The sequence below is a fragment of the Clavelina lepadiformis genome, chromosome 1, assembly GCF_947623445.1.
Source record: "Clavelina lepadiformis chromosome 1, kaClaLepa1.1, whole genome shotgun sequence".
NCBI lineage: Eukaryota > Metazoa > Chordata > Ascidiacea > Aplousobranchia > Clavelinidae > Clavelina > Clavelina lepadiformis.
In genome coordinates this window covers 20,296,535-20,317,659 of record NC_135240.1, presented here as the reverse complement: position 1 = coordinate 20,317,659, position 21,125 = coordinate 20,296,535, and the positions used below count along the sequence as shown (strand labels likewise).

General features: G+C 33.6%; 2 protein-coding genes across 2 annotated transcripts; one reads left to right on the top strand and one right to left on the bottom strand.

Annotated features, from left to right (window-relative positions):
• Positions 1-489: 489 nt before the first annotated feature.
• Positions 490-4,261, top strand: LOC143458100 (sorting nexin-24-like). Its single transcript, XM_076955292.1, has 4 exons — positions 490-1,129; positions 1,261-1,407; positions 2,883-3,013; positions 3,628-4,261. Exons 1-4 carry the CDS (start codon positions 1,070-1,072, stop codon positions 3,767-3,769), a joined length of 480 nt encoding a protein of 159 aa, XP_076811407.1. The 5' UTR covers positions 490-1,069; the 3' UTR covers positions 3,770-4,261.
• A 476-nt stretch (positions 4,262-4,737) lies between these two features.
• Positions 4,738-19,684, bottom strand: LOC143451961 (eukaryotic translation initiation factor 5B-like). The gene is made up of 30 exons (XM_076952753.1): positions 19,457-19,684; positions 18,250-18,357; positions 18,072-18,130; positions 17,913-17,982; positions 17,345-17,403; positions 14,923-14,992; positions 14,751-14,809; positions 14,491-14,563; positions 11,870-11,928; positions 11,674-11,769; positions 11,450-11,488; positions 10,481-10,617; positions 10,140-10,326; positions 9,908-10,034; positions 9,395-9,533; positions 9,112-9,199; positions 8,852-8,991; positions 8,585-8,692; positions 8,371-8,481; positions 7,964-8,167; positions 7,621-7,740; positions 7,275-7,469; positions 6,878-7,039; positions 6,626-6,757; positions 6,323-6,461; positions 5,971-6,071; positions 5,666-5,809; positions 5,459-5,587; positions 5,190-5,351; positions 4,738-5,121 (listed from the first exon to the last, which is right to left on the bottom strand). The coding sequence occupies exons 1-30, from the start codon at positions 19,483-19,485 to the stop codon at positions 5,014-5,016; spliced, it is 3,354 nt and encodes a 1,117-aa protein (XP_076808868.1). The 5' UTR covers positions 19,486-19,684; the 3' UTR covers positions 4,738-5,013.
• Positions 19,685-21,125: the final 1,441 nt, after the last annotated feature.

The window sequence follows — 21,125 nt, the reverse complement described above, 5'->3', positions numbered from 1 at the left end:
GTCCACCGCTATAACTAACGTACGTTGCTTTTAGTACTTTGTGTAGATGAATTTGGTGTGTTAACACTGCAGAGTGAAAAAGAGTATGACGTCATAACAACATTCTTTCTCTAAACTTGGTGAAGCGCGTTAAAACTTCGAAAAGGCGTCGCACCATATAAGGCTATTTACCGGTAACTTAACGTTCGAAGTTGGTGGCATATGCGGGATGGTATGTTAGGCCGAATAACAGCGTAGCCTTTTTCATTGCTTCCAAGTTTTTCAAACAAAGGCCATTCTTAATAGGAATCAGTGAAAATAGTATTCAAGTTCTATTGTTTATGGCAATACTTCACTTTCATTTTGAAAATTTGATTGTAACATAATCATAACAAATGTTACCACTTGACAAGATATCGAAATCGGCTACTTCCCAACTGCAAGAACATTAGTTTGCTGTACTTAATAATTGCCTAAAGCGTATTTTTTGTTCACCTGAGTGATCTCTCGTTTTAAGCCAAAGACGCAGTAATCTGGCAATCGCTTACCTCTTACTATATATGGCCGCACTCTGGTTGCGATGAAATTTCTCCTTTTCAAAAGCTATGAAATTGCATGTTTTGTGTTTTAGCGCTAGCGACCAGTAAATAATGGTTCTACTCATGACATTGTTTGAAGCTATTAAATTCATGAAATCAGCTTTAAGCTAAAACCAAAAAACAGCACGTGATTAATGCGTAAACCTAATTGACATAATCAATGCTTGCTTCTAATGAGATTTTAGTATACAAGTGCACAACCTGATGACGTTACAATTTGAGTAGCTGTGGTCTAGTTATAGTATACAAAGGCATCCTGTGGTTGTGCACTTGTTTAGTGGACCCAAGATTTTTAGTTCTGATTTCTTTTTGCTAGGCTATATTACTGAAAATTAGTGCTATATCCTTTTGTGTTGGTCTGCTTTGTAATAAAATTGAGAAATTGCATGTGTACGAATTTATGATAGTAAAGCAGATGGTTACATAATGTAAAATTCGTAACAACCAGTAAGTTTGTGATTTAGTTGCACATAGTGCCTCACCACCTCACAATGAATGTTGTCACCATTCCTAAGTCACACACTGTATCTGAGCATGGCAAAGTATACACTGTAAGTACCGGTAATTAGTTGAATATTGTAAGTGACCAAGTTTTCTAACTTTTACTTTTCACAGTAATCAATGTGTGTAATGAAGTGTTAATTTTGGTTGTGTATACCTACATTTTTATGTAATGATTTAGGTGTATGAGATATCTGTGACCATACAAGGACGAACACATTATATTCAGAAGCGATACAGCGAGCTTTTTTATATATACAAGATTCTGAAAAAGCAAGGTGTAACGCCTCCATTTCCACCCAAACAAATGCGCAACCAAGCTGCTAAGGTATGGGTAGTAACAATATTTTACTTGCACCATGCAAACAAATAATGATTGTTATGAAGAATGTTCACATGTCAATGTAATGTTTTTAGAATTTGTATATTGCATACAAATACTGGTTTTATAAAAACAATATGCCAAATGCAGGTTTTTGGTGCAAAGTAACTTTTCAATCCACTTGCAATGCTTGAGAATGGTAATGGTTGATTACGTTTTTATTTGGCGAGACATTTTATTCTTCAGGGTAATAGCAGCTATATGGCTGAAGCTGTTAACTATATATATTAGGCAAAAAGGTATCAACTACACATGTAAAGTTCAAAAGCATTTTGGACAAACATTTTGTATTCTACTGAAATATGGCAGAATATTCTGCTTATTAATTATCATTTTAATACTTGAATATACTTCTGACATTTTATTTCCACAGTAAACTTCTCAGTCTAGCATGATAACCTTTACCAGTACTCATGCAAAATTTTCATTAAAGTTTGTGGTGACTGAAACGTTTTAACCCAGTATATGGTAGTGATGGAAATAAGTCTTAATGGTTATGATACAAGTCAAGTCACTGGCAGCGCAAATCCAAGTCTAGTCAGTAATGTATCAAATCATGTCCAAGTCGTAATACATGCCAAATCACCATTTACAATTTGTTTTTCATTTAAGATCGATAACAAATGATTTTCTGAATACTCGTAACATACATATATAAATATAAGCATATGATCTGAGTTTATCCTTTTCTGACTCTTTTGCACATTTAGTAGAATGATTTTTGAATAAATTCTTTCACAAATTTTATGTAAAAACCGATTTTACAACGATTTGCTTTGCGACTCGACAAGTCAACACATATTCCCATTTTAACTCGAGTCAAGTAACGAGTCTTTTAAACACTAAAACACAAGTCAAGTCTTACCAAAATCCTGACTCGAGTTTTTCCATCTTTGGTATATAGTAAAATACAAAAGGTATTGGTTGCCACTCTAGGTTTAACTTTTATTTTTAATTTCTCTCCAAAAATTTCATCCTGATTCATGAGAATAAAAAATGTATCTTGGTAATTTTCAGCTAGCCACTCGCTGAAGAAATTTGGTTAAATTTTCAGCCCAATCTTATGTCTTTATCATGGCATGTAGCAAATGCACTTTTGTTTGTAAGTTTATTCTTTTCACTTAGATTTAACATGGCAGATAGGTGATACTGTTTGATGTTATCCTATAATTATGATCCTGGTGACCTGGTATGAATATGTAAGGTGCTGTATATATTCTTCATACAGAGTGAATTGTTGCACTATGCTTATGTCTTTGGGTAGACCATGAAGGATGTATTCATATTATAGACCTAAGGGACAGAGAGATATGTTAATGTAGAAAGAAATCAATGATGGAAATAGAGTTTTAAGGAAAGACTTACATACTTTTTAACATCCGCAGATTCAGAGCTTGTTTATGGTATTTTGTAATTTTCAGGTTATTGAAAACAGAAGAATTGGTTTGCAGCAGTATCTTCAATGGATTTTGAATCATGATCCTTTGTGCAATACCTTACTTGATTTGCTGAATATACCTCATTTGTATTCAAATGTTGTTCAAAGCATGGAGTAAGTTTAAAGGAGGTAGCCCTTTTTAGTTTAACCTGATTGTTAGTAAATTTTAGATTAATAAAATTTGGAATGCTACACCCACATATTGGTCATTTGTTTTATCACGTATAGTGGTTCTCAAACTTTTCTTTCTCTTGGCGCCCTATAAAAACTTACAAGCACTTGGGCCTTACAACCCAAGGTATTTCAAATGACTGCGCAATTCTATTAAACATGTTAAATGCAAAAATACAATTGATGGTGTTTACTATCGTAATTATTTAGATCTCAAGGTATTTATCTTTTGTTAGTCGAAAACTGCCTTTTATGGAAGCAAGGGATAAAATGTTTTCTAGGGGTGTGAAGAATTAAAAAGTTTAAGACTCCTGATTTAGGGCAAAGTTAGTAGATTTGGGATTCATGCAAATATCAAAATATTTTTCAATAAGTTGCATCCTTTGCTAAGTTTACAGTTATCTTTTTGAGTTTATTCCAAAAAATTTTAATAGCCATCAGTTTATTTGAAAAGTAATTATAGTAAATAACAGGACTGCTTACATTAAAAAATTGAAGTAAATACGTGTTCTGGTTTGATATGAAGCTAATTGTTGAATTCTATTTTACTTTTGTAGTTCTTTAGACACTGGAGCTGCAGAAATTTCACACTGCTCTGTTATCAGCTATGAAGCAGGTAACAATTTTATTTCTCCTGTTGATGATCCACAAGACTGCATTGTGTCTAGTGTACTTACTGCACTTTATAACAGAACTTAATTTTTACCACTAACCTAAAATCGGTTTGTACTGTAGGAGTTTTTACTTTACTCATTATATTTCTTCAAATTATACTTAAGTGGTATGATATTATCATGTTGACTTTACTGTGTTCGGTCACTGTGTACTTTCATATTTATACTGATCAAGGTATAGTGATTGCTATTTCGTTTATTATGATTTTACGCATTGCCAAAGAACTGGTGTTTGAAATCACTGCTATCGTTTATGACTATTGTCTTGATTTACCATATTATCAAATGATTTTTGAATATTTTGAATCATTCTAGCAGAAATTATGCACTCTTCATTTACTGATTTTGTCAAGTTTCAATGTGATTTTATTTATTGGTGTGGGGAAAACTCTGTTGTGATTTTCATGGTAGCAAATCATTAGTTCTCATGATATCGTAATTTTTTTGCAGTGGAATTACATTGCATTGTTGCCATTTAATGTCAAATTTCTTGCAAAATAAATACCTTGGTACCTTTCCTATTGTGTGGTAGTTTAGCCATTTTTATCTGTAGCATAACATAATCGATTAATCGTACTTCATTTAGCATATTGGTCCAATATAGAATCTTGCTGGAAATGGTGAATTGTTAGTACACACACTTGTATGGGCAAAGAATACCTGACCGGTTTTCCTGATGAGTAGATTTATGACGAAGTGATTGATGGTTATGATATAGTCGGTTGCCCACTATGGAAAGACTATGATGGGAATTTCTGCTGGGTTCAGTGTCTAGGCAGCCTATTTCTACATTAACATTGTTACTACAATTTCTTGCCGTAATTCAATTTGTTTATGAATACCAAAACCCTTGTCATTGGAAATGTTGATTGTTGACGACATGATATCCCAAAGAAATATTGAACTCTGTTTAGTGAATGAAGCCCAAATTGTACAAACACAGCAATTAAAGCTGACAAACCCTTGGCACTAATAAAGATCTTTTGTCTATACCGACTTGATTTTGAATTCTATTTGACAGTGTGCATATTTTTTTATATTTTAGCATCATCACACAGTTACACAAAGCTGTAGAAGCCAGAAACGATCGGAGTGTTTTACCACAAACTAAGCCAGATTCGCAAGAGTAATATTTGAAATTAATTGAACCGCCACCAAACGAATATTCGCCAAGTATTCACAATTTTTGCAGCCTGTCTCTGCTCCCTTATCGACACCACTTTCCACTTATCCTTCTCTGTTATCATATTGATGCTGCATTGCATGGACTCAGATAATATCAAACAGCTTCTTCAACTCTATAATCAGTTGCCAGTCACTTTTCTGCATTTCTTCACGGAACCAATCCTTTAGAAGGTTTATGGAGTCTCTGGAAATCTGAAAATATAATGTATTTGAAAAAAAATGCAATTTCCTTCAGAATATTTTTGTAGTTTTGTTATTACCTTGCTGGTTAATAGATCGGTTTCGTCAAAATGGCGCCCAACCATTTTAGGTGCTTCACCAGGAGCATTTTCAATTTTGATGCAAACTTCCTGAGATTTCCTCGCCACTTCAACAGATTTATGATTAAACTCCATACTTCCCACAATTCCCACATTAAGAAACTAAAAAATTTGCACACCTTTAAATTACATTCATCGATTACTGTGTTATACAAGCCACGATAACAGATTATGCAAACTACTACATAACGAATTGAAATGTTAGTTACATCCTTGCTTGGCACGCAAATCGGAGTCCCGATTCTCAGCTGACCAGCCTCCACATTTACGCCGACGACAATAGGGTCACGTGATTTAAATACGCAATTCGGAACTATCCTAAATTTGCATGGGAAGACCTGAGACAAGATAAAATACCAACCATCATACATCTCATGTTTAGGTTTATATCTAAGGTAAAATATGAGATAACCTACAGCTAAGTGGCGGAATTCGTCTTGTTTGCGTTTCTTCAAGTCTTCTCTGTGTTGCATAAACGCATCAAACAGGTGATATATAATGTCGGCAGTGAATATCCTTACGCCAAGGTTTTCAGCGATTTCTTGCGCCTCGCGTTCAACCTGCATGATATGGGTATTGTAACTTACTAAGTCTGCTTAAAAAGAACTGCTGTTACCATGGAAACATACTGTAGAAAATTGGATTAACAGTGGTGGTGCCATATCAAACAAAAATGTGGGACATCTGTTAATTTTACAGAAACCATTATAATTTGCCCCACCTTAACATCAAAAGCGAGTATGACGGCCCATTGGTCGTCATGTTCTAGCATGACTGACGCTTTCATCACGTCACGCTTATGCACAGGTCCGATGCTGATGCCTAAAGCGAGATGTGTCAATGAATAAATAAGATAATGAGCGTTTTAGCAAAGCAGAGCAAGTTATCATCTAAAATGACATGCAACAACTAACAGCTTAGCTTAATAAATATTAAATTACAAAACATAGAAAATAACTCAGGTTTTAAAAGTCCCTTGCACAAACCAAAAACTCACAAATAAAAACAGCAAATGTTGACGGTTATTAATTGTAACTGGGATAGGGTTGCACAGAACAAATTCACTTTTAAACCTGAGTAAGGAATCTTTGACTGCTTCAGAAATTCAAGTAAAGCCTCGAGTGATCCGAGAGTGGATGCTTGGACGTACACTCCTCGTTCTTGGAGTTTGATGCTTTTAAGAGCTTGTGCTACCTCAGCCTGTACGTCGTCCTTTAAGAAGGCAGAAAATTCATATTCAACAAAAAGTCGAGGTGCTTCACATACCAAGAATGACAAATAAGTGCACACAACTCGAGAATATATTTAACTTGAACACACAATTTACAGGCCAAAATTTATCTTGTGTAGTTGATAAGTAGTGTTACAAGAGGTACCTTCAGTATTTCTATTTCATCATCACGTTTTGCGACCAGTAGTGATGTCCCAGCCAATGCTTTGTCTAGATCTTTTGCTAGAATCTTGACACCTTGGGCTGCTTTTATTTCATTGAACTTGTCATAAGGATTCTACATCATATTGAGTAAGTTTAATCTTAATTTCAAGCTTTATTCATAACAAGGATGGAAAAAAGTAAATATTTGACAATGCTTAACCAACACTTTCTGGCACGATGGACATCACCTTACCTTAACTCTGAGTTCTTTTAAAGGTTGTGGCATGAGTAAACCCTTGACATGAGTTACAATTGGCCCCTCAACACCAGCAAGCACTATGGTATTGCCATATTTTAACCGTCCATTAGTTAAAATAACATCTACTGTCGTACCCAAACCCTGGATCGCCTTCACCTGTGAAAATAAAGGCGTTGGTGAATGCACAATGTTAGGAGCTTGAAGTGTTATACCGATATAAAGAACAAACTAAAACGTTTGCATATAATAAGACTAAGCAAATGTTTAAAGGAGTATATTGTTTTCCATCTGCCTGCTTTACAAAAATGATAAATATTTGGGGAATTTTAATTCTATTTTTATTTTTTGTTATAGACTGCTGCTGTCTGCTTTCATAAATACAGTACAGTACCTCCAAAACCGTACACTGGAGATTTTCTGAATATGACAGCCTCTTTGCTAAACGTGTCTGACAAGATTGAACAACAAGGGCAATCAGATTTCCCATTCCGTCACCAGAATGTGCTGAAGTTGGGACCATTGAAATCCATGTATCTAGGTCATCATTTTCGTAATGCAGCTTGGCATTCAAACCTTGTTCAGCAAACTGTACAAATACAACTAGTTTAAAAGAAAACCATACATAGTATCAAATACAATTACAAAAAGTAAAATTTCATGGTATGGTTTCACGCATAGCTCCAAAATAAAATTCGACGCACTCAGAATTGTGCTCACATTTTGGTAATATACAATACCTGAACAATAACGTGGTTAACTTTTTCTTGAAATTCATCTTTAGTGAATTTCTTTTGTTGCTTTATGGTTGCAACTACATCTCTGTCAGGGCTTGCTTTCCACTCATATAAACGATCTATCTGCAAATTCAAAAAATAATGGGGTAAAAAGAATAATATTAATTCTTCACGCATTAGCAAGTACATCAAACAAATTATTAATCACAGTTACTAGTATTAGCTCTTCTTGCAACACGCCATATACATATGGACAAAATATTTAGGCACAAAATGTAATACACTAATACAAGAAATTCAATTTCAAAAATTATATTCAAAGTACGGTAAGATCACATTAATTTACTTTATTAAGAGCAACAATGAATGGAGTTTTTCTCTTTCTAAGCATGTTGATGGATTCAACTGTTTGTGGTTCTAGGCCATGCATTATATCAACAACGAGAATGGCCATATCACAATTTGAAGAACCTCTGGAGCGAAGATTGCTAAACGACTCGTGACCAGGTGTGTCGATGACTAACAGCCCAGGCATTAAAATTTCCTTGAACTGAAATTGTTACAATTTATTTATTATTACAATTATTATTACTGTATTAGAATTATTAGATTTATTGATTATAAATGTTATTAAATGTTAATATTGATTAAATAATTATTTATTATGAAAATAGCACAGGACAGGATAGCATAGTTTACATAAAAGAAAATTATAAATTGGAACTGATAAATTAATTTAATAAGTTTTATTACATCATCAACCATCTTGGTTTGTTCCTGTATAGCAGTAACTGGAATGTTTGTTGCACCAATTTGTTGAGTGATACCACCAGCTTCACCATCCTGCACATGACTATGACGAATCTATTCATAAATCGATCAATAAACAGTTCACCTCTCACAAGTTAAAAATTTATGCTTGAATGGTTTACAACAGTTTTCAATTCTGTATTGCTTATCGTTTTACCTTGTCTAATATTTTAGTTTTGCCAGTATCTACATGGCCCATGACACAAATTACAGGTGATCGCAGGTTGTCTGTAGAGCGGTTCATTTCATTTTGCTCTCGAAGTTGCTAAAATATTTAAATAATATTGCTGAAATAGATATCAATGCCATTGATATACAGTTTGCTTTTTAATAACAAGAATATACCAGAAAAATGAATGATGAATATCTGATTTGTATTGGCAAGAAAGTGTCTGAACAATAAACAAAAGTAAACTTTGTTCACCTTCATTCGTTTCAGGGTCTTTTCCCGTGGAGTGAGCTCTTCTTCCACCTCACTTTCTTCTGATTCCTCACTATCATCAGAACTTTCTTCTTCTTCTTCTTCATCTTCATCCTCAAATTCACTTAGGCCATTGTCAGCATCTACAAAGAAGGAAGTGTATACTAGAGAGCGATAAGTTAATCGTTCCATTACTATTATATCGTTTAACACAATGGAATGATTTTCTTTTCATGTAAAAACAACACAATTATTGCAAAGACCTCGTTTGGATTGCTTTTCTCCTTCCTGAGTCTCATTAGCCATATCCTCCCAATGATCTAAATCATCCTCTTCCACATCACCGTTATCCTAAACGAAAGGGGCTGTAAAAACTATCATTTCATACATAACATTGTAATAGCCTACTCAAGTTTGATTATTTTTTGTTTAATAAACTTTTAATATACTGCAGAAGATAACTCAAGAGAAGCAAGACAATAGACCTGCCGTGTGATTACTATTAGGCACTTTTGCTTTCACAACTGAGCACTCTTAAACATTTACTTGAGCAGTTTCTTCTGTTGCAACTTGAATTTCTTCCTTTGTTTCTTCTTCAACCATTGGCTCTTCTTCAACAACCAGAGATGCAACTTCTGGCTTTTCTTCATCGTCTTTTTTGACCTGTTTTTTCTTCTTTTCATACCTAAGAAAAGTAATTCCAACTGCTCATGATATGAAGTTAGAAAATAAAAATTGCAGAAAAACAAATCAACAAACAAGAAAAAACTGAACATCAGGTAGCACGGTATACAGTAACATGCTTCAGATCAAAAGTTATAAATGTGCTTACTTTCTAAGCAATGAAATGAAATCTAACGAATCAGTTGCTGATCACTACGCACAGGCATATACTAAATTCTAACACTTATACAAAAGAGTTAAACATGTAAGCGAACGATGGCAGTTGGAAATACTGTACTATAAAGAAACCTATGGTATCAAACAAGTTGAATGATTCTTTTAGCGTGCAGTTATATTTGTAATTACGGTATAATTAACAGTATCACAAAAACTGACTTTGGCTTTTTTGGTTTTTCACCAACTTCAGATTTGTCTGGAATGGCTATACCAGCTTGTTTTAAACTCTCAAGATAAGCTTCCCTTTTTTTCTTGGCAGCAATCTGAGATGGATTGAGGTACTTTCCTGCATGAAAAAATGTCTAATTTGAGACAGATAATAATGAAATGGAGTAATTTTCTCATTGAAGTGCAATCAGTAAAACAAGGTCTTTCTGTCAAAGTTTTGTACCTTCTTCTTTCAGACGTTTTATTCTGTCTTTTTTGTCTTGTTTTTTCTTCTCTTTTTTCTGCCTTTCAATTTCCAGAGCTTGCAATTGCTTTTGGCGTTCTTCTTCTTCTTTACGAATCTTCTCCTCCTGCTCTTGCCGCAAGCGCTCTTCCTCTTCTTTTTGCTTTGCTAATGCTTCTTTCATTGCCTGAAAAGGGCACAATTCATTTAATATACATTATAAAAACAAATAAAGATTAAGATACGAAACAATGGACTTTACATCAAATTATGAAAAGGGTGGTGATAGGTTAGTGTTTGTTGCATTGGATTCCTAATTTTAGTAACAACAAAAGACATACTTTTAATGCAGTTTTGTTCAATTTTCCTTTTTTGCCTTTCTCTTCTTTTTTTGCTTTGGCTTCTTCAGCTTTTTTCTTTTTTTTTTGTTTATTGCTCATTGTAGCTTCTGTTTGTTCAAGGCCATCGGCTGGTGTACCTTAAATATAATGCACAATATAATCTAGTGATGGATAAATCACATCCAAAATTCCTAACAAAGGAAACAATTATAAAGTGATTCTATGTTAAAAAATGATAAATCCTATACAAAGTTTCTTCGACTGTGGTACGCAGTAGGGATGCACAATGTCTTGTGAAACAATGTACGAAGCATAACTAATTCATTTCTCGAAAAAGCATTTATAGTTTGACAATTAATCAAAACCCTGAGCATATTCAGAAAATAAGCATTCGGTGATTATTTCCTCACTCAATTTTTAATTTCAGAATTAGAATAACCATGAAAAACCCTGTTTGGTTTCACAAGTAACTGTTTGTCTAATATTTAATAAACTAACATATGTTAAATATTTCGACATCTCCATCAACAAGGACAAGACTAATAACCTGAGCTGACTATTTCGCAATGTAAGTAAATGAAAATGTTACCAGATCAGCGAGTTATTATTTTACAAAATATATTTTTCGACAAATGGTGTTAACAGTTTCGCATTCAAACAATTTTTAGTAATACCTAAATGCAATGATGCAGGGTATGATGCAAGTAGTAAGAAATATACATGAGAAAGAAGAAATCGGGAATAATTTCCCAAGTCTAGTCATATTAATTGGATATTTTTATGGAAACCATACCAAAACGGTCATGAAACCGTCTAGTAATATCGGAAGGTTGATTTCTGTTACTTGTTAACCTAAGGGCAAATTTAGGCATGTTTGTCTTGCTTGTCAGTTACTTTCGCAAGTATGATACAAGTTTACAACTCTAGTCAATAATGTAACAATATAACAATCCTTTTTTTGGGTCCAACCTGTATCACTTCTAGGTATATCATCTTTTCCTTCAGTTTCTGTACGAAACAAAATTTATCAGATTTTTATAATTATAACTAAACATATGAGCAATGTTGACCCTGATATTATGGATATGTTATAAAACTTTGTTGTCATTTTAAGAAATAATGCAAAACTAAAACAGATAAAAGTAACTCAAGAACTGATGGTTTTGAAATAATGTAATTAAATATAAGTATACCTTTGTTTTCAGAATCAAGTTTTTTAGCTTGTTGTTCTGATTTCTTTTTATTTTTTTGCTTCTTTGATTTAGAAACATGCTCTTCCTTTGCTGTTGCTACATATCCAAAACATGATAATGTCAGGTGAATAAAAGAATATTTGATAAATCAAAGTTTTGTCTAATAAATGATAACTATGAAAGAATGGATGCATACTCTCATCAGCAGCTTTGTCGCCTGATAAAACTGCAATTTCATTTAAAACATCGTCCTCCCTAAAAAAAAAGCAAAATCCTCTTATCATTTGGAAGCAATAAAAATGTTTCTCCAGTACAAAAAGATGTACAAACATTAGGATAAACATTAAATTTGGTGACCAAGCTTAATTATTACCATTGGTGGTTCAAGGTGCGAGCACATTGTATTTTTCTACAAATAGTCATGTCATATAAAAAATGTATAAAAACCACTGTTAAGGTGACATAATCAGAACAAATAATCAATGCCTGATATACTAAAGTTTATGTACAAGCAATTACATTCCTTCACTTTAAGCCCAACAAGTTGCACAATCTTGCAATCCACTGCCTGTCAAACAATTTTTAACAATCACTGTCCGTTTTTCATGGGAAAAAACATTTGAAGCTAGCTTTCATTTCTATATTAAGTGTTATAAAATAATAACCTACATCAAATCTTGATCTACCTTAAACGTACACCCTAATCTAAAGTTTAAGTTGAACCCTAAAGAGCTATATAATCAATTAGGATGTCTTTTGTCCTTACCTAACCCCTTATATCTACCAGTGGACTATGTGGCCTACTCACGATGAAATAGCCACCTTCGTTGATATGGGTTGTGAAAACTATATTGTAATGTCCGACCAAAGACCAAGACAATGATTACTTATTTTATCGATTAATAGTCTTCTAACACTGTCACCCACCAAAATGAAATAGATGCATTTAATCTGAATGTTTCCAAAGCAGAAAACACACCACTTCTACATGGCCATCAATCGTCATTCAAGTATATGCACCAATCACAAAGAATAACCTTTCATGATAATAATTTTAAATTTACAAAGTACGTAGTTTAGAAGTAGTCTCGCGTTAAAATTTAAAGAAAGTATTATGATAATAATTAAATCAGAAGGAAATAGCAGGTAAATAATGGACGACAGGACATCAAAACAGTGATGGGTGATCTTAACATAAAAATTGGCAGACCACAGGAAGATTTCTGGTGCCAAGAATACAAAGCACTTGTCAAGAATTAAGCTCTGAATTATGAAAGTCATCCTGGGAAACATAGATGAACGTCTTTTGTGAATATAATGTCAGATACTAAAAGCTAAAACAGAAAATAAATGCCATAAAGTCAAAGATTTAGGTTTAGAGGAGTGGTCACAAACTTAAATTGTTCTGCAATTCAAATGAAGACTTTTTACTTAACCTGACAGCTGCAATAAACACTACAAAGTTGAGAATATAACATAATAAAGAAAATGCTTTACAAATCTTTAATATAATTTTGTAGGCCTATTGAATTTTGAAAACTGTTCAATACAATTTTGTATTGTAGACTACTTAAATCTATAAAAGACACAAACTAAAAAAACATACATAGGTTTCCAACTCTGAGACCAACAATGCATGCGCTAAAACAAAGACAGGAAAACCTTATTGGCCAGAAGCCCACATGGTACAACAACAGAAATGCATCAGACTTAGGAAAACTTGGCAGAAGTAGTAAACCCAATCAATGATTTAGGCAACAATCAAAATGACCTTAAAAGATTTGTCTTCAATGCAATACTAAAGAAACCAGGTGCAATAAAGTGTACATTGTGTAGGTGTTTATTGCTAAATATACTTGAAAGCCAGGTTGATGCATACATTTAATTCAATGTGATGGGTGGCAGTGTAAAAAGAAAATGTGGTAACATGCCGTTTAACATCACATACGAAATAAAAAAAAAACAGTATAATTGATGTTTTCACCATCTGATGTTTACAACGGTGTTTAGTGGTGGGAAATAATAAGGCATCTTTCATAAAATGTGAAGCAACCAGCTCAGCTACAGCTACTGTATCATTTTTCTTGATTTGCATGATGATAACTTGATCGATAGATTTGCAAGAAATGTGGCTTCAGATCGGTTTGGAAACGATTGAAGTAGATGGAGAATATTCACCTGTCTTGGCAAGAAATATTTTCTACTAGACTAAAAATCATATATAAACCGTATTCCGAGTTTGATACCAGAAAGGTTGTCCGAGAAACGTAACATACTGGCCAACCATTGTGAGCTAACTTGCTTTAACTAATGTCTACTCTAAGCATAACCTAAGCGATTTAACAATCATGTGGACATAAAAGTGTTAATAACTTTTCAAATTACACCTGTTTGCTTCGTTATCTCAAGCCAAAACCCCTTCTTTTGATTATTATCTATTGACCCGTAAGCAAAGCTTGTGAAGGCCCGCAGCCTTCCAAGTTTATGGAATCAACTGTTGTTTGTTAAAGTAACAACTTACAACAACAACAAGTTGCTTCGATGGCATTTGGTTCAGTGACGAATTTTTTTAAAACCTGGTACTAGCCGGTGCTCCGAATTAAGGTAAATTCTTGTTGATGTTTATACTGTTTAGAAAGAAGTTCATAAGGTTATATTAAGAGTTGGGGTTAAATTGTTGTACATTGTTAAATTCCATTTTAAAGTCAACTACCTTTACTAATACAAGCAGTCGTGATAAACCAACTTCCAACATAAAATAGCGAAATGTACATGCAACCTTTCACTACCTGGAATTATTAAAGTTAGGCACCTTACCAGTTGTCATCTTTTTTCGCTTTTTTCTTTCCTTTTTTGGGTTGCTGTTTGGCGGGAGCAGATCCTTCCATTGCTAAAAGATTGAAATAAAATGCATGTTAGGTTTGATAAACAATCTCTTGGCTGCTTATTGCTTTAACAACTATAATTCATAACAAATTGTGAAAAATTACTAACATATTACTGTACAATACTCATACGCACTGCATAACATTGACAGAAAGCAATCGATTCTGCAAATGAAACCACTGATAAATTACCTTCATCAACAGGTTTTTCACCAGAAAGAACTGATATTTCATTGGCCACATCATCCTCCCTAAATAGCAAAAAATACTGTAAGATATAGACAACCAAAAATGTAATCGAACATGCACACAAGCCACAAATCCAGTGAAGTATTGAACCCATTTTTTCTTCCATTTCACTTACCAATTATCTTCTACTTTTTTCTTTCCTTTTTTGCCATGTGGTTTTGCAGTAGATGTATCCCTTGCAGCATCTTTAACGTAATGCATATAAATAATATGATGCATGAAAGAAAATTTTGCAAGTTTGTAAAAAAATTTTACGAAAAAGATATTTACCTTTGTGCAATTGTATAACCTCACCATGTACCACAGCAGTAAGGTTAAGTCACGATACTTTCTCGATTACTTTTGTGTTGTTGTGCAATCTTATATTATAAATATGCAAAAAACTACAAATCAAACTGTTTTAGATTGTTATAGGTGTGAATACAAATTAAAGATGGCCCAAGAGGATTAAGTTTCTCATATTTCTCTTGGTTGAGACTTGAGAGTGCAAAGTCATGTGACATTCACACTACAACTGTGCTTTTTAACCTGTTTAGTGTTACGAAATCCCTGTCATACTATACCCCAATGCAAATCATGCAACCTTTTTAAACTTTTCAATACAGTACTGCAGCAAAGTGTAAACTATCAAGCTCAGTTGTTAACCCATAAGTAAGATTTTATATCGACCAGTTATTTTTTTCTTAAGAACTGGATTGCTGCATTTCTATTCTAGAGCATCGCGTTACGATGCTATTTGCCGATGGACACTTCATCAACAGAAGTTGGGCTTCTAAATATTCTATTTCTTTGAGAATCGCTACAGTTAACAAAAAATGATTTCACAGTTTGAAAGAGAAATATTTTGTCAGGTTATAAACATTTAACCATCTAGATTGATAAATGTTACATTCAATAAACATAAAACTTCAACAAGTTTCTGGTTGTCACACATCTGCGTGTGAGTTATCCTTCCCGTTTGAAGAACAGTTACAAGCCCATTAGCTATTGTTTCTATGGTTATTGTAATAGCAGACGCCATATACTGTATTTTAAACCCTATACTTACATTTTACTGTTTTATTACCTGTTAAATCATTCGCCACTGGATGCTGTGTTCTAAACCACAAACATATATCACTTAGTCTTATGCCTTCACCCATGAGCTTATCCTAGTTTTCATTTCAAACATGCTATTTTATTCTCATGCACAGTTACGAAATTACTGCTGTTCTGGCAAAAGAACATTTTGTTACAATGTAGTCCACCTGCTTGGCAGGCTGCACTCAAAATCTTTGAGGACCTCGAGTTTACCTTAATTATAACAGATCATTTTTCTTGTATGTTTTGTAAACTACGAGATACTTCTTGCAAATACTACGCTGGCTATGAGAGTTGGGACATTAAAATTGAGTTTGTTAGTGAGGCAAATCCACTTTATAGTATATACTTAATAGTATGTTTTCATCAAATCTGGAAATTTCATCTAATACAGCTTCGGGAAGTGCTTTAGTGATGTAACAGTTATTATTCCAGTAATTTTTTTACAAATTACAATAAATCATTTTCTCTAAATTATGAGTGGCCCTGGTAAAATTAAGTCTCACGGAACCCCTCTAAATGTTTTGCAGAATCCCTGTTGAAGAGCGCTGCCGGCACTACAACAAAAACATAACTTTTTTCGTTTTGTTGGTTATTCGTTGGCATTAAGGCGTAGGTTATTCCACTTTTTTCAGCTATGTAACGGTATGAACAAGAAACATTGTGTCGCAGGTGTCAACAAAGTACAGTATTTCATTGTGTTAACTGCAATCTGGAGGAGGAAAGTGGTTTTATGAAATTTACCATACACTTAAATATGTGAATAAATTTCACGTCAAGGTGTTTTTGAGACATAAGTGCAAAATCTTTGAGTTTCACCTTTCAACGCAGTCAAAACTATGCCACTAAGTATGTTCATAAATTTTATCTTAGAGTTTAATGAATGTGTGTATGAAACTTGTGAGATTCAATTCCTCCGAAAAGTTGAAGAACCACTGGATTAAGTCTTCCGCAGCCTGTGTTAGTGCTGAGGTAGAAATGTTTATAGACATTTCACTTCTAGGTTCATTAGTTTTGGCGTCTATCTTTAAATACTGGCTTTCATTTGGAAAAGTTAGTATTAAACATACAGGCAGAATCAAACTGCCTTTTAATTCTAGAAGTATCTCACATGGTTTTACACTTCAACCAACAGAAATCTTATAACAACTCTTTGTTCAAAGCACAAGTGCTTGGCAGACTAGCGGATATCTTTAATTTATAATCACACTTACAAGAATAAAAGGTCAGTTTATGGGATTTCTTTGGAAGGTGAGATAACTTCAACATTTATATTCATTATTTTGAGAGAAAATTACAGTTGTACAGCTACAAGCACTTAAAAGTAATAAATTGAGAATGATACATTACTTATTGACTTACCCTCGTAAGTTAAATTTTGACTGGTTGTCTTGTAATTACAGTAATTTTTTGTTAATCTATTTACTTGCAAAATTATTAGCAAACCAATATATCACCTTCTTCCATAGGTTTGTCTCCAGAAAGCACAGCTATTTCATTTGCTACATCATCCTCCCTAGAACAAAATCAAACTTATTTGGTGAGGTATTCAAGTATCAACAGAAAGCAAATTTTTAAATGACCTGCAATCTATTAGCATTGACAAAAAATATTGCTCTCCAAGAATCAGGGTGGTATACAGGAAGTCAGAATAATTTAATTCTAAATTAAACTAAATTACAATACCCATAGTGCTATATACCACCTAGTAATGGTTAGGCTATTGTCTATTTGTACTATATGGTACTCTACTCTATAGCGCTAAGGGTGTTGTTAGAACAGTACAACAGTGTTCAAAGTTAAGCCATTTATAAAAACACTAGATATTCCTAACTGATGACAAAGATTTCATCAGTTTCTTTCCGAACTTTAGCAACATCCGGCCAATAATGTACTTCACAAATGTTCAGGATTAGATACCAGCACTTGGCATGACATATATTTGACGTACCGGTACTTTAATCCAGAACTTAGCCAATCTGACTTTCTACGTACCACCCTCAAGCGTTATATATCATACTGTACCAATTATCTTCAAACTTTTTCTTAGACTTTTTTCCGCAAAGTTTTGTCCCGGGCCCATCATTTGCTTTGTCTTAATGAGAAAAAATCAAAGTAAAGGTAAAAGGTTTGTGTTTCAAATATAATAATGTATATCGAAAAATAAACAATACATTTACTCACCCTCTACAGGAATTTTATCCCCAGCAATTACAGCAAGTTCAGTTAAGACATCATCTTCCCTACATGCAAGCATAAAATAAAAAATATTATTATTTTTAAATAACAAAATAGTATACGCAGTAAGCATTATTTTATAAAAAAGAAAAAAAAAACTAGAAAAAACATGCAATCTACATACCAATTGTCTTCCAATTTCTTCCTTCCCTTTTTGGTTTGTGCCTTTGATGGTTGGGCATCATTGTCAAAACTTTGGTCATCTAGTTGAGCTTGTGCAACATTGGCTGAGCTATAAATCATATAAGTATACATGGAATTAAAATACAAATATATGAAAAATACGACTTATAAACACAAATGGATTGCTTCGATAGATAGTAACGCCAATTATTCACATAAACTCAATTGTAGTCGATTTATGGTAATTTCAGTGATAATTGTTATGGTACGTATGACATCTGAACCTTCAAGCTGAGAAACGTCTTTGCACAAATGCTCGACTTGAACTTGTCAACGAATTTTACTGAATGTCTGTGTGCATTTTTCACCTCATTTTGTTTTTATATGATTTCAATCAAAATTGCAACTTTTTTACAAGGATCACTAAACAAGAGCAAGAATCATAAATGTATTACCCAAGGGCATTACAATGGCAGCAAAACATGTGACCGTGAAAAGTTTGGCAGGCATTGAATTGCCCCATTGCTGATGTTTTAAGTTACTCTCTTCTTTGCAGATACTACGTACTACTTTGGCATATACCTTTGATTGATATTAGTGTAACTTGTAAATGTATGTAAAAGACTTTATAAAAGTAACTCCTATGATTTGATCTTCACACTTTACCAAATAAGTAAAACAGTGACAATGGCATACAAAGAAGTAAGCATGAATACGTTTCCGAAAACATCTACAAAGTTTCAAGTCGCACTGTGTTGAATTCTATTTCTAATGGTGTCAATTTTACTGTGAGCATGACCTGGAGTTATCCGAATTTAATTACAGAAACATGATCATAACAGCTTAACATATCATATGTTACATCAGATCAGCTTAACAGCCTTGGTTCATACAAACCCAGTCAAGCCTGAGCATCTAAATACCTCAGATGTAACATTGGCCATTTGTCTAGCATCTAGACGAGGGACGCAAATTAACACAACTACTTTTAACAAAATATATATAGCGGTAAATTCACCTAGTTGGGTTCAAACCATTACTGGTCCAGAACTCATAACTGTTTCACTAACATGCTAACATACAGATTTCACCACTCGTTCAAATTACTGACCATAGCACAGTATGCCTATTGCTAAAATGAAGACAACTATGACAATAACTCTATTACACATATCAAAATTAAACTCAACCATGAACCATCATTTTACCTCTTTTGTTTATCTTTCTTCTTCCCCATTGTACATGCACATAAGCTCTTTTGAGATATTCAGCATTAATAAGTAGCTCAAAATTCAATAAAAACTGTGCCACACATAAACGTATGGTATTTTAATAGTTGTTGTACAACTTTTTATATCAGATTTACACATTAATGATATAGGTATGTAAAAAGTTAGCATCTTTACCCTGTTAAAATATGTTAATATGAAATGTAAAGCTACAGTAAGTCCAACTTCCATGACTTCCAACACCAGCTTACTGGAGCCTGTCACAGCTCTCATCTCAACAAACCCTCTTTGCATAATTGGGCATAGAAGATAGTTCTCATAGTTTATAACTAAATAAAACCAACCAAATCTGGCATTTGGAAGCAATTTCAGAAAAACGAACCAACATATATACACCAATCTGTACTGCTACAACCTATAACTCAAAAACAGGTTATAATTTCTTACAATGCACATACAAAAGTTAAAAAGATATCTTGTGTGCATCACAAACTTGCAGTTCAGCCTGTCTTACAGGTAGCCACACAGATTATTCTTTTCTCCTCTCTCTATCCTCTCTTTATCTTCTAAAACAAAAGATTGTTTCTATAATAACTCTACTGAATTTTCCGGTTTGTTTTAAAATTATCTAAACAAAACTATTTTTAACTTTTTCTCATCTTTATGGCAATGCGTTGTAGATTAAACTACACATTTATCACTACTGGTAAAGCTAAATAATTTTGGTACTACTACGCTTATGCAGAGCTAAGACATGACAAAAACTTAGTCTGCAGCTCTGGAAAACAGAGTCTATTCCTCTATTAGAATAAAAAATAGAAGAGTATTCGTGTCCCAATGCTTCACGAAGTTGGCATCAAAAATCACAAATGAGATCAGTGCTTGGCAAGATCAATGGCATTAATTTGACACTGTCATTATGTATAAAACAGATGTCAGTCTGGCGAACACCAGTCTGGTTTACTCATATAATTAATAGGTTATAAAAAGGCACATAGATAACTACTTAAACAGTACAAATCATGTCTGTAACCCAGTGGACATAATTATGGAGGTCTCACCTTACCACCATCGGCAGCTAACATTTCATTGTGTCAGCATTGTGTAATTCCAAGATCATTGAACATTTTCATGGTAGAAGTTAATTGTTACAAAGGATGTCCAGATATATTTCATGAAAAAAAGTGTTTAGCCTATATGACATAGCACATCACAATCGTTATCTTCGGACTGAAGAAAGCATTTGCAAAACTTAAACTTGGAAATGATTCCTCACCACTTGAGGCCTGATTACTGAGCTTGTTTTTCTGCAAGTTCCAATGGATAGGCAACAAACAATTTTTATTTGTCTTTTATTTTTTACATTGTATTGAGGCCTAGAGGGAACTGTTCATCAGAACCAGGATCACAGAACAGAAGCAAGCATAGATGATGCATTGCTCACATAACCCTCACAACTTTAAAATGGTTGCATCTGCCACTAGATATCAAACACAGATATTATTGCATGCCTAGCACCCAGCAGTCTATCCACTAGCTGCTATACCTTATAGTGAAAAATGTGGCACACACATGCACGATTTTTAACCGATTAACGTGTACACCGAGCTTTCACAAATTCAATCAGCCATTCTGCACCCCATTTCTA

Bases quoted from the DNA above. Each gene is read 5' to 3' on its own strand.
- LOC143458100 (XM_076955292.1), top strand. From the start codon at position 1,070: ATGAATGTTGTCACCATTCCTAAGTCACACACTGTATCTGAGCATGGC. The intron at 1,130-1,260 runs GTAAGTACCGGT...GTAATGATTTAG, and splicing joins AGCATGGCAAAGTATACACT to GTGTATGAGATATCTGTGAC. The intron at 3,014-3,627 runs GTAAGTTTAAAG...TTACTTTTGTAG, and splicing joins AATGTTGTTCAAAGCATGGA to TTCTTTAGACACTGGAGCTG.
- LOC143451961 (XM_076952753.1), bottom strand. From the start codon at position 19,485: ATGGGGAAGAAGAAAGATAAACAAAAGAG. The intron at 7,040-7,274 runs GTACTGTACTGT...TTATTTTCACAG, and splicing joins TCCAGTGTACGGTTTTGGAG to GTGAAGGCGATCCAGGGTTT. The intron at 5,122-5,189 runs GTAATAACAAAA...TTATATTTTCAG, and splicing joins CCGATCTATTAACCAGCAAG to ATTTCCAGAGACTCCATAAA.